Source organism: Dryas octopetala, chromosome 1, assembly GCF_963921425.1.
Source record: "Dryas octopetala chromosome 1, drDryOcto1.1, whole genome shotgun sequence".
Taxonomy (NCBI): domain Eukaryota; kingdom Viridiplantae; phylum Streptophyta; class Magnoliopsida; order Rosales; family Rosaceae; genus Dryas; species Dryas octopetala.
This window is the reverse complement of record NC_141366.1, coordinates 4,994,281-5,006,978: the sequence shown is the minus strand read 5'-3', so window position 1 is coordinate 5,006,978 and position 12,698 is coordinate 4,994,281. Positions and strand designations below refer to the sequence as shown.

The following is a 12,698-nucleotide window of genomic DNA, read 5'->3' as shown; positions in this document are numbered from 1 at the left end:
CTAGAGTACTAGCTGGTAGCTACACAAAATAAATCCAAAGACCAAAAAAAACAGAGGGCAAAAAACATATGTAGTGTTGCTGCCCAGGATCGAACTGGGGACCTTTAGTGTGTAAGACTAACGTGATAACCACTACACCACAGCAACTTCTTGTTCGGTAATTCGTCAATTCACTTATTATTCTGTATTGAGTTCTAACATAATAACATATGGCAGGAAGCGGCACACCTATTAAAAAGGCACAAAATCCAAAGAAAAAACCTATTAAAGGACACATTGGTAAGCTTCTACGAAATTTCCTACTTGGCACATTTCTTGACCAGCTATCTATTGTATCCGTATTCTCTTAATGATCAAGAAAATTTTAGAAACTAAAAACTCAAACTTGAATGTGACCAAAAGTTGCACCAGTCATTTGCATAGGGGCTTTGGTTGATTTCATACCAAGGATTTGAGGTTTCATTGCATTCTTAATTCGGTGGGTTTCTCATACTGTCCAACAGCCCTGAGAAAAGAAGCTTGGTACCCACTTCAATACAATGATGAGAATTGCAACAATTTGCCTGCAGTCACTCCTTAAAGTGGTGAATTCAATTATGGGAGTGGTTGGAATTGCAATGATTGTGTATGGTCTTTGGTTGGTTAGAGTTTGGCAGAGAGACATGGATAACTCACCCTTTGATCATAATAATGCTGCTGCTCCATGGTAAGCACCTTATTCTCAGAAACTACTGCTTGCACTTGCACTAGTTAGATTGGGAACCATTTATTCCATTGATATTCTAGATGAAGCTGATCCACTAAGGTTTATACAGTTTATTCTTTGGATATAGTAATATAACATTTTATCTGACTGACATAAAATTAATTCTTGGATTACTAGCATGCTAATAGACAACAAAATTATACTACTTGGGTAAAAGCAGGTTCCATCAGTTTTTAACAAATTGCTGGATATATTTTGGCTGCTGAAATAGGTTCTGTGTGTAGCAGTTACTAAGATCATCTCTGTTTTTGTATTTTTAATATCAGCAATAATTTTCATTCCTCTTGAATTTACAGGTTTATATGCACTTTCATTGGTGCTGGAGTTACCTTGTGTGCCATAACATGCATAGGTCATCTTGCTGCAAATTGTTCAAATGGTTGTTGCCTCTCTTGTGTATCCTTTCTCATTGTGCCTTTCTCTCTTTTTCTGTTTCAATGAATAGCAAAAATATCCCAACTTTAATTGAGCTTGTTACACATCTTCAATTGAGTACTTTTGAACCCTTATCAATCTTGTTTCCCTCTGTTTTTGCATAAAAATGAACATGAAACACAGAAATTACTGCAAGAACATATGTGCCCAAAATTTCTTACGTCAAACACATGTCTTGAACATCCGTTAACCTTAAACCAACTAGTATATGTTGATTATCCTTTTGCTTCTTCTATTGGAGACTGCAATGGCTGCAGATATACTCCTAAATTCTGACTGGGAGAAGGTAAATCATCTTGGCAAGCCTGCCTACAATGTTCTTTGAAATTACTGTGTTCCTTGTTTTGCATATGACTTTGTTCTTCATTTTTTAGGATTTACCATATGACCCTACGGGAAAGTTCAATGATTTCAAAGATTTTGTGAAGTCAAACTTCGACATGTTTAAGTGGATAGGCTTGTTGATCGTCTTAGCACAGGTGCTTTTTTTTGTGTTTGATGTTTTTGTTAAAAGGCACTTGCTCTTCAATTTCCAAACCATTTTATATAACTAGACAGTTGTATAACATACCCATGTAGCTAAAATTTATTACTTAATCTTCCTCAAAACTCTCAAAGATTGTTTAGATTTCTGTGACAAAGTCCATCACCTGCAGGGATTTTCAATCTTATTGGCCACGGCTCTTAGGTCTATAGGGCCAAACCAAGGATCCAAATATGATAGCGATGAAGAGTGTCCCCCAGCAAGACTCCCGCTCATAAACCATAATGGTCAACTGCCAGAATACATTGTTGCTGCCAAGACTCCACTCATAAACCATAAGTAGCTAGCTCACTGCTTGAGTTTTATTTTATGAGACACTTGATGCATCATTCATCAATGTGAAGAGAGCAAAGATACTTGAGCTTTATGAAAAAGTTTCTGAAATATGGAGTTGCTGGTTGACATAGTACTTGTGACATCGCTCACTGTCAACATATGCCTGTGAGAGATAGAACTTAAAGTCTGGATATGTTATATATGTTGCTAGTCCTTTGTTTTTTGCTTCGGTCAATGCTATTCAGACCACCCTAAATTGCTAAGTTGACCACCCTATTTTAAAATTTCAACTTTACCCTTAAAACAAAAAAATTTCAATTTTGTTCGTTAGGTCATTCGACAGTTATCTACCGAAATATTTATGATTATTCGACAGTTATCTGCTGAACATTGGTGGATTATTCGGTGGATAACTACCGAATGGAAATGAAAAAGGCATTCGACAGTTATCTGCCGAAATATTTGTATTTATTCGACACTTATCTGCCGAACATTGGTGGATATTTCGATAGATGACCACCGAATGGATCTGGGTGATTTTATCATGTTTTTGCAATAAAGGATAAAATAGGAAAGAAGTTAAAAAAAATTTATTAGGGTGGTCAACTCAGCACAAAAGGGTGGTTTGCATAGCCTCCCTCTTTTGCTCCACATTTTGGTTCTTAGAATTGTGTATATACAGTCCGCAGTTGTTTTAATTTGCTGTCAGCGATGTTTTTTTCCTACCTCAGTTTACTTATTTTGGTTCGATAATATCTCTTTTGATATGAAGAAGGACAATATAATACCACATAGATACTAATTCTACCTATTTATAATTTTAGTTCCTAGCTAAAACAAATGATCTTTTCCAATTGTTAACTAGTGAATAAATAACTTACTTCTGGTCAGTGTAAATTACAACAAAAGTTTCACTCCTCAAGTGTTGGTGTGTTACAAACAATATAAATTAAAAAATTTAAAATCAGTAACCCATAAAGAACCAGGAGAGGATAAAGAAATGGAAGAAGAATTACACAAGAGAGCATCTACTCAGATTTCGTTGGCTTTCTCTTCATTCGAGTAAATGGCCCAACTGTTCGGTCCATTATATACATGTAGATGACCTGGCTCCAAGATTTATATGACTCCAAACCTTCGTAGTATTCTGGTGCAATGTCCTTCACCTTATGGAGCTTGCTTCCAGGAATTCTGGGAAAGTCATGGTGCTCATTGTGGTACCCCACGCTCCAAGCCATGAGATTAAGAGGGCCATAGTAAGAATATGTCTCTTGATCAGGATTGAAGACATAATGCTCTGAAATGAAGTGACCAGCCATTGGATGCATCCCACCCCCAACAAATGTAGAGAGGATCAAATACGCAAAAGATTTCCAGCCACAAAAATACACCATGGCAACATCAAGGGCTATCTGAATAAAAAGGTTGATGAACTCCCAATAACCAGGGGGTTTTGGTTTGAGAAACACAGGCCGAAGAGCATAAAAGAAGAGTTGGAGGAGAACCCATATGGCTTTCGCTACCACATTTGTCACTAAATGGGCCTCAACTTTGCTCGGAATGTCCATATCAAATCCATCTACTCCTTGGAAGCGATGGTGCTCAAGGTGATATTTTTGGAAGGTGACAGACATGGGAACACCAATTGGGAGGTTAGCAAAAATACCGAGCCAACGGTTGTAGACTGGAGTTGAGAAGGCGAGATTGTGGCTGAGCTCATGGATGGCCAAGAAGAGGTTGTGGTTGAGAAAAGAGCCAAAGAAGTAGGCTATTGCCAGTATCTTCAGCCAGCCTGCATTGTGGAGGGCTGTAGCAGTCCAAAGCTGAAGCAAGACAACCACAGTAATCTGCAGCACCGAGATTTCATTTCAAGGTCACAAAACAAAAATAAAGAATAGCTGAGGGAGACATGTAAGTTTCAGTTTACCTCAAACCAGAATAAATCACCACTAACTAATAATCAAATTTTCACACCGACAAAAGTGTGCAAATTAACAGGTTGAATTGAGTTCTGGAAACCAAATCAGAAAAACCAGACTGAAACTAGAACAATAACTACACAAATTACAACTGATTAATACTTAAGTCATAATGTCTCTGATTATGGTTGTTCATACATTTTAAGATTCCTCTTTTCTTCAACCAAAAGATACCGATCATAGATGAAGTGGGGATATCCCAACAACAAGCCAATTATGCATAACATCTTAAACACCAAAGTCACTGTAAAAACAGAATAGTCATGCAGAAAGCTCAATTCTTTGGCTACCAAATTAACTTCAAGTAATGCATTTCAATATGCCATTCCACACACCAATGGTTTGCTCAATTTCCCCTCAACCAACCTAGAGAGCATCTGTACAACCGATGTAGAATTTGTAAAACATCACTAAGTGTAGGAAAATGGATCTGGGACTCGAAGTCAATTTTCACTAGAAAGGTCTATCAAATAACTTTTCACGAGAAAGAGATAGGTCGCATAGGAATTGCGTAAGAGAATTCCGAAAAAGTAGAAAACTTTCAAGAGATGTCCACAATAAAGCAAGAGAAGACCGAACAGTCAATGCCAAGAAATAGAAGTTTTTCTTCAAATTCGAAAAGACCGAACCAGTAAAGGCAAAAGCTGCACCTACAATTCACAGGTGTTTGTGGATAAACCCACACCGATCCAACAGCCAATCATGGCTAGACACGTGGCTGGTTAGATTCAACTTCAGCGTTTGACTTCTCGGTGGTCAAAACTTTGACCTCCACATCATCATAGCTCGGCACTCCCTCTGCCAGCTCAGATCGGGTCCCCGCGCCAGGTCCTCCATGCCCGATCTGAGCCGAACCAATGATCTTCCAGGGGATCGAATGTTCATCTTTCCCGCGGTCATCCCAGTTCGGCTCGGCTCGGCACGGAAGAAACCCTGTTTTCAGATTCTAGCGCCAGCTAGTCATAACTCTGAGGGATCCCCTTCTTCTGGGTCGGTTCGGTCCGGAATCCTGTGTCCGATCCGATCACACATGGACTTCATGAATACTCATAGGCACATGTGTTCGGTTCGGCTCGGCATACCGCCGCCACCCCGAGGAGGATCAGATTGAGACGAAACCGCCACACTTAAATGCACCTGACACAAATCCTCTGACAGATGGAATATCCCAGTCTGCATCCATGATTATTGGGGGAGTTTGCCTGAACCTTCCAACCTTGCATTTAATGGAGCATTCAATGCAGCATTGAATGCTGAGGAGGTGAATATCTGTGCATGCAGCTAGTTCTGACCAAACGTGTGGGTCTCTGGCAACCATTCATTCACATGCAGGTAACTTACTCATCACAATCTCATTTGCCTATATATACCAACTCATATGTGCAAAATCGAGATCTATCAACCTATCTATAAAACACTTACACAAAAATTCCCACTCACCCAAGAGCATACCCAACTTGCTGAGAATAACCCAGAACATTTGCCTTGTTCTTCCTATTCTCCCAAGTTCATCCTTTGTTCTTCCTCACCTACCATCAAACATCATCACTGACTTCATCATCGGAGCGTGTTTGGCTGGTACCACACCGGTCCATCTCCTTTGATCTTGTGTTTGTCTAGAGGAAGATCTCACGTCATCATTCAGCAGGGCTTCGAATCAGCCAAGTCACCACCTCTAAGTTGTTGCATCTCTCTTACGGAAATTTGCATCAACAACAGGTAATGATTCTTGAAAAAACCCATGAAACAAAATCGAAAATACATTGCATAAAGCAAGTTGGCAACATGGCAAGAACATAACAGAAAAACAAAACGCACAACCCCAATTAGATAAAAACAACCAAAACGACAATGCAAGAGCAATGAAGAAATACCCAAACCCAGAAAAGAAGCAAAAATCATCGAAATCATATTCAAGGACTCGCCCACATTGTCTCAGATCTCAACCCAATGAAAAATAACCACATAGCCTATCGGACAAGGCAATACACAAAAAACCTAACAAAATGCCAATTACATACAACAAAAGCAAATCCAAATATACATAAGAAAAAAAAAAAGATAGCAAAGTGTTTGTGGAAGAACCTTGAAGAAAGCCCAGGGGTCAGGGCCAAAGAGCTCCTTTATCTGAGGGTACTGAGAGAGGATTTGACGGCGCCTAGAGGCGTGAGGCTCATCTGTAAAAGACCAAAAGAAGTCTGTAGCCATCACTCCCTCATCTTCTCTTTCTCTCTCTTCCCCTCTTCCCATCTCGTTTTCTTTTTCTTTGTCTTCTGTTCCTCCCTCCCTGATTTTTCTTTGGTTTTCTTTCCCTGGTTCTTTTGAATCTGAGCTGTTTGTTTTAAATTAATGGGGTAAAAACGTAAAAGAATAGTATATAAACACTTTGGTGACTAAAATTTGAGAGAGAGAGAGAGGAGCAATTTTGTGGGGTGTGGACTGTTACAGCTGGAACTTGTTGGACTCTCTTTGCCAATCAAAAGCAATTGTGTCCTTCCGCGCCCCTACTTTGAGTCTTTTAGTTATGACGGTTATGTGTTTCTGATATTGATGAAGAATGACAAAGAATTATAATTATTGTATACAAAAAGTCAAAACAACGTCTCTCACAAAAACTATGACAAAAATAATTCCCAAAAAAGTGTTTGCTCTACACTATTAGTTTATGAATTATTTCTGGAACAACAAACACAGTGGAAGCCCTTCAAGAAGAGCCCTATGCATTGTAGCCCACTCTTCCAGATTTAGCTTTCTAATCGCTTCAGTTATTAATTGCCAATTAGAACCCGGCCCAACACCACCCTCTCTCACCGTTTAGCCACTTGAATTAAAATTAACCCCTAGTGCTTTAGTTCCAGGCAACCCTAATATTCCATTTTAAGGTACTACTAAAACATAAACTTATCTTCTTCAACGATAAGAAAAGCATTCTCATCACATTATGTTCACCCATCTTCGTTGGAAACGCACCACACCATAACCATACTCATCACCATTACTTTTTCTGTGTCAGATTGCTTTAAAAACAGTTTTACTATCCAACCATTCAATTTGAAAATTCTCAGGAACAAGCAACTGGAGAGGAATTTATAAAGACTAAGATTATACTTACAGTTATCTCAAAACGAAAAAGAAAAGAGAATCTGCAAAACATTTTATAAGCGAACTTCAAAGCTGTACAACCATGTACACATGTACGACATACAATTTATAAACTCCTCAACTTCACCCGCCGACCAACAATAACTCTGGCTGGGTTCTTCTGAACCGAAGTGGGAAGATACTGATTTAAACTTGCCGAAGGAATTTCGGTCCTCGTGTAATCAAAAGAAGAGTAACTAATTCATTAAAATTGCCACAGGAGAATGTGGCTTTGGACTGCATCAATCACCTATCTCAGGTGGGAATCATACGTGTCAAAAAGGTTATCCGGAATAACTAAAGGCAACTTATCTATATACATGAAAAGCCTTCTAAGGTTCTCCCTCATCACTGTTGCCATGTCAACTATGTCCCTGCTGTCAGTGTATACCCAGAGATCACCCGAGTTCACTCTCTTAAGATTGTCACGACAGAAAGGGCACGACTGAGATCTTGTTCGCCTGCATTATGTCAACAGAACATTAATTTCATTCATATTCAAGTACACACAGGACAAGTAAACATTTCGAATTATATAAACTTATTTAAATGATACAAATTTTCTGAGAAATTCTCCCATCCGCACACCGAATATGTGCATAGGGCAGCATGTCTAAATAAAATGCAGCATAATTCCTCTCACATGCAATCTCTAATTACCATAAATTAATACCACCGTGCTCATGATGGCGTTGCCCAAAGTGCATTTCAAACCCGGGTGACATTGCCCATGTATTCTTTGTAAAATAAGGAACACTTATTCATTAATCCTATTGCATTCTCAGCAACAATAACCAATCTAATTGCCTCTGCCACTTGAATGAAACCAACAAAATCTAACAAACAAAAGTACAACTTTGATTCAACTATTACATAGTAAATGCAAAGAATTGGATTAACAAGGTAAACAAAACAGGCCAACCAAAACAGAAAGGATACGAAATTTATACAGTCAAAATAGTCCCCAAGAAAGTACCATTGAGGCAACAAAAGACTTAAAGAATTGCCCAAACAAAGATAGCAATGGAATGTATAATAATAGATGCAAGGTTAAGCAAAAGAATGCCACATTTCCAGTGAAAACAATCTGGTGAAGAAATCATATTGATAGAATAAGAATAGTTCATTTCCAAGATTAATGATGATAACAAAAAATTTGTGATTAAGAATTGCACCAATGATCATACATGCAACAGAACAAAGAAAGTATTTCATCAGCCCCCTAATTTACCCGTGTTTTTAATACAATTGTAGGGCTTGAAGTCTTGTTGACTATTTGATATCGACAACATAATTTCTGAGCAATACTGATACCAATCTTCCAAGATAAGTACCACCAATATCATAAAGTGACAGGCTAACTTTCAAGTTTCAAGAAATCTGAAAATGGTTGGAGAGAGAGAGAGAGAGAGAGAGAGGGAAAGTACCATTCACGGTAACATTTCAGACACATAGCATGGTTGCAATTGGGCAATACAATTTTACTATTTGTCTCCATGCATATACCACATTCCTCTTCTCTTTCAATGTCTATATCGAAACACTGTCGAGTTTCCTCATCAACTCTTCTTCGATACCTTTCCATGCATACTGCCTTCTGCTTTTTATCTTCACTATCAGTGACACCTCTCTGAAGTTGCAATAAAGAGGGATAAATAACAGCTGGCCACAAAATCAGGCATCAGTAAGAAAATAAACACATAATGGCTCAACAAAAACCATATAGCCAAACTGCTGAAATACAAAATTTACCATAGAACTCTCTGATGCTTGCTTTCCTTTCATGGGTAGACATGGTGGTTGTGCCATCCACATAAACCTGTAGCATAAGGCAAAATGCGATGGTCACCCACATCCATGATTGGAATCTAACTCAAAGAAATAGAAGCGATTGGAAGCTACAAGCTCCAACCTTGTAAATTAGAATTCTTAACAGCCCAAGGGCTCCTGCGAGGTTGCAGTCAGTCCATTGCACCAGAAAAAGGAAAAGGTGAGCAGCTGGACTGTATGACATTCTCATTTGAAGACAAGCACCATCATACTCCCTTGGAAAATCTGAGGCCCTGCACCTCACATTTCAAGATAAGGATTTAAATAGAAACAGAAAACTAATGACCAAAATAAGCCATCAAGATTAAAAATCTATACCATCCCAACAACTCTCTCTCTCTCTCTCTCTCTCTCTCTCTCTCACACACACACGCACACACACACACACACACTCACACAATAAAACGTCTTTGGAGCTTATGTCTGAAACATTCCATTAAAAATTATCATTAAGCATTTTGTTTTTCACAAATCATCTACAAGCCAATGTAACCACCCGAGTTGTCAAAATAATATAAAACATGAAAATGCAGGTGTATGAACCAAATGGTGATAAATGATAATGTAATATATGCATCGAAAAGAAAGAGACTAACAGTACAAGCAGGTGGACCCATTGGCCACGTGAACTTAAATACCCACTGACAATTCATCAAGATAAGGATAATGCACAAATAAATATCCACTTAAATAATGCTTTAATGTTTTCCCATACCCAGAATCAATTATTGTCAGTGAAAAATAATTAAACCCCATTCAAAGAAAAGAGACCACTATTGAAAAATTAGAACATACTCAGTACAATCCACAAGACCTTTTTTTGTGGATAAATCGGACCCAGAAACAAGTAACAAAGAGATGGGCAAAATAAAGGATGTGAGGGGGTTTTTTCAACAAGAAGGAACAAATAATACTTTGATTCTGCCATTACTCGAAGGAAATTAAAAATAAATAAAACAGAGCTAAGCGAATTGATTTAACTTCTTCATTGAATTTTTTTTTTTTTTTTTTTTTGGTAAAAGGGAGGGCTAAACTTCTTCATTGAAATTTAAAAAGGTAACAAAACTAAATTGCTAACCCAAACAACCAAACTGATGGGAGAAAATCTTACATTTCGAACATGAACCACAAATGAAAGTGAAGTTGGAACCTTTAACACTCGCATTCAAGCACAAAATGAAACAAAAATATTAATTTAAAAAAAAATTCACAATTTTCACAAACAACGCCAAGCATATAATCCCATATAATTCAAACCAAAAGAAACCCACCAACAAATAGTGCAGCTGATCACTTACAGAGTATTTGCATGCTGAATATCAGCTTCAAGCACTTTCAGGGAGTCCTTGAATGACTTTCGCATTGAAGCTATGTACATCTCCGAACAAAAAATTAAAAAAAATAAAAAGTCAAAATAATTACAAACGCACAAAGATAGAGATATTCAATCCGTCTCAAAGAACCCTAATTTTCTTACCCCTCCCTCCCAAAACCCTCACTTTCTCTCTACTCTTTCTCTCTTTCTCTTTCCTTTCTCAGTCCCCTCAGCCTTCGTGTTGCTTCTATGCGCTTCTTGAAAGTGAAGACGAGACGGCGACTCGCCACGTGGCCACCCAACACAAGAAATATATAGAATAAACTTTAAATAATAATTAGTATAATTATTATGATTTATTTTCTTTCTTTTTTTTATTCAAGTAGAGCCTCGAAATAGAGGCGCGCACCGCGCACGAATGTGTGTGCCCATGACGGCCCTATCCACTCTCTTTGGCTTTTGTCTGCCACCTTTTGCTTTCTTATTCGTTAGCTTTCCTCCACGCACCGAATGATCGTTACACCCGCCCTCACCCAACTTTTGCCCCTCCAACATTCATTTATTTCTAAACGTACCCTTTAACTTTTTTGGGCTAGTCAGATTAGAAACAAGCAACCGTTGGGTTGGACCCTTAAAGCTCATTTTTATTTTAGTGCCTTTGATAATAACTAAATCTCTCTAAAAGGTTACACCGTTACAATGACAAATAAATTTAATTTGTGACAAAAAAAGCTAACGTTATAATTTTTTCATGCTTTTTGTGTAGAGTGCTCGGTATGTATTTTTTTTTAACTGGATAAATTGTCATTTTCGAACAATGACAATTAGCAATAATCATTTTTTAGTTATAACACGGATGAATATTATTTCATAACTTGAATTATATGTTTTATGTTAATTTTATTAGTTTTTGACATGTTTATGTAATAAAAAACATAAGAGAATATCTATAAGTATTATTCTTATGCAGTTCAAATAACTATTGTTGCATAGTAACAATAATTGTAATTGTCTGACAGTGGCAATTACCGAGCACTCGGTGGGTTCTATGTCGTGCCAATTTCATTAAAGTAGACCGGACTGAGATTTACTGTAATTTGTGAGCTGGGTTATCAGTCTTATGTTTCAAGTAGACTTTAAAAAAAATCTTTTTATTTTTTAAATCGGCTAAAATCAAACATTTTAGATTTTACTTTTCATACTAATAAAGTAGGAACTAAATTGAAATTCTTTTGTAAAATGATGATTCAAAATTGAGACATCTCTAAAATTATGGAGATAAATATTATTAAACCACAAATATTTGGTTCCGGTCTCATAAAGTTTTGGACTCAAGGTGTACGAGTTATAGTTTATTCACATTTATCCTTTATTACTAAACCACTATGTAGATTTTTTTTTTTGACAAAATCAACTATGTACATTACCAAACTCGTTATTAATCTTCTCCAATATTGTAGAAATCCCAAAATTCAAATTCCTAACCCATATAAAAACTAAATCTTCATTTGAATTATTCCATTTGACCTGATTGGGTATTTATATTCTATATTAATTCCTTCATTTTTAGTTTTGATGTATTAATTGATGATTAAAAGAGTTACCATATATGTATATGTAAGCGTATACATCAAGTTCAAAAATATGTAGTTTGAAAAGATTGAGATTAAGTTATGTACTTGTTTTAAATGACTACCTTTCGTAAGAACTGAAACATAAATTATGTAGCATACACAAATCAACAGATACAAGTATAATTCGACATCAATATGTTTCTATTATTAAGTATATAATCGAAATATATAATTAACTACTAACCTGATGAAGACATACTACTAGCAATTGAATACCTCCAGTCAAGATGCTCAAGTCTTCTAGCCATTACATCAATAAATGAACCTCTCACACAATGGGGTAGAGTTTATTGGTTCTAAGTGTTAGATGTGTGGCTAGGGACCTGTGCTTATATAGAGTAGTCATAGATTCCTAGTTCCTCGCATCAAAGACTCCATAATTCAATCCTAATAGAACTCTATAAAGACTTTGCTTAATCATTGCCTTATTTATAGCATAAGGCCTTTTAGGTAACTAAGTCTTCCTAGTCTAACTTAGATAAGTAATTATTTAAGATGAACTTACTGATTTATGTTTTATTAATAAACATATTACTTGTATCTTAAATATTAGTGTAATATTGACTCTAAGTAAAACAAGACATTAGTCTATTTAATTCTTACACCTTTTTCTTAAGGAGTAGTGCGAAGTGATCATGGATCAAAATCATCAAATAGCATAATTACCATTTTTGTCATTGCTGCCAATTGAAGTTTCAAATTTCAATGGACATTCTGGTTTTTGGTTGTTGGGATATCATTGCAGTCTAATAATAACAAACTTAAACCATCCGCATTA

The 12,698-nt window shown here is 36.8% G+C and overlaps 3 protein-coding genes and 1 non-coding gene across 5 annotated transcripts; 1 reads left to right on the top strand and 3 right to left on the bottom strand.

Moving 5' to 3' along the window:
- Positions 1 to 74: 74 nt before the first annotated feature.
- TRNAV-UAC (transfer RNA valine (anticodon UAC)) lies at positions 75 to 147 on the bottom strand. Its single transcript has one exon. It is a non-coding gene; the product is annotated as a tRNA-Val (tRNA).
- Positions 148 to 328: 181 nt separating this feature from the next.
- LOC147296797 (tetraspanin-19-like) lies at positions 329 to 2,244 on the top strand. Of its 2 annotated transcripts, none has more exons than XM_086229163.1 (5): positions 329 to 706; positions 1,063 to 1,162; positions 1,407 to 1,487; positions 1,576 to 1,680; positions 1,890 to 2,244. In XM_086229163.1, the coding sequence occupies exons 1-5, from the start codon at positions 540 to 542 to the stop codon at positions 1,920 to 1,922; spliced, it is 486 nt and encodes a 161-aa protein (XP_086085289.1). In that variant the 5' UTR covers positions 329 to 539; the 3' UTR covers positions 1,923 to 2,244. The 2 variants fall into 2 exon arrangements, with proteins under 2 accessions (XP_086085289.1, XP_086085288.1); XM_086229162.1 differs by having other exon boundaries at positions 337 to 706; positions 1,858 to 2,244.
- A 418-nt stretch (positions 2,245 to 2,662) lies between these two features.
- On the bottom strand, positions 2,663 to 6,597 carry DES-1-LIKE (fatty acid desaturase family protein). Its single transcript, XM_086254494.1, has 2 exons — positions 6,086 to 6,597; positions 2,663 to 3,868 (listed from the first exon to the last, which is right to left on the bottom strand). Exons 1-2 carry the CDS (start codon positions 6,248 to 6,250, stop codon positions 3,050 to 3,052), a joined length of 984 nt encoding a protein of 327 aa, XP_086110620.1. The 5' UTR covers positions 6,251 to 6,597; the 3' UTR covers positions 2,663 to 3,049.
- Positions 6,598 to 7,064: 467 nt separating this feature from the next.
- Positions 7,065 to 10,478, bottom strand: LOC147296795 (E3 ubiquitin-protein ligase AIRP2-like). Its single transcript, XM_086238024.1, has 5 exons — positions 10,270 to 10,478; positions 9,054 to 9,204; positions 8,894 to 8,960; positions 8,569 to 8,803; positions 7,065 to 7,602 (listed from the first exon to the last, which is right to left on the bottom strand). The coding sequence occupies exons 1-5, from the start codon at positions 10,347 to 10,349 to the stop codon at positions 7,392 to 7,394; spliced, it is 744 nt and encodes a 247-aa protein (XP_086094150.1). The 5' UTR covers positions 10,350 to 10,478; the 3' UTR covers positions 7,065 to 7,391.
- Positions 10,479 to 12,698: the final 2,220 nt, after the last annotated feature.

What these genes read in the sequence shown, in the direction of transcription:
- LOC147296797 (XM_086229162.1), top strand. Translation starts at nt 540, where the DNA reads ATGATGAGAATTGCAACAATTTGCCTGCAGTCACTCCTTAAAGTGGTG. An exon ending in AATAATGCTGCTGCTCCATG is followed by an intron (nt 707 to 1,062) that starts GTAAGCACCTTA and finishes TTGAATTTACAG; the next exon opens with GTTTATATGCACTTTCATTG. An exon ending in ATGGTTGTTGCCTCTCTTGT is followed by an intron (nt 1,163 to 1,406) that starts GTATCCTTTCTC and finishes TAAACCAACTAG; the next exon opens with TATATGTTGATTATCCTTTT.
- DES-1-LIKE (XM_086254494.1), bottom strand. Translation starts at nt 6,250, where the DNA reads ATGGGAAGAGGGGAAGAGAGAGAAAGAGAAGATGAGGGAGTGATGGCT. An exon ending in ACCCCTGGGCTTTCTTCAAG is followed by an intron (nt 3,869 to 6,085) that starts GTTCTTCCACAA and finishes TCGGTGCTGCAG; the next exon opens with ATTACTGTGGTTGTCTTGCT.
- LOC147296795 (XM_086238024.1), bottom strand. Translation starts at nt 10,349, where the DNA reads ATGTACATAGCTTCAATGCGAAAGTCATTCAAGGACTCCCTGAAAGTG. An exon ending in TAAGAATTCTAATTTACAAG is followed by an intron (nt 8,961 to 9,053) that starts GTTGGAGCTTGT and finishes CTTATGCTACAG; the next exon opens with GTTTATGTGGATGGCACAAC. An exon ending in AAGCATCAGAGAGTTCTATG is followed by an intron (nt 8,804 to 8,893) that starts GTAAATTTTGTA and finishes TTTTGTGGCCAG; the next exon opens with CTGTTATTTATCCCTCTTTA.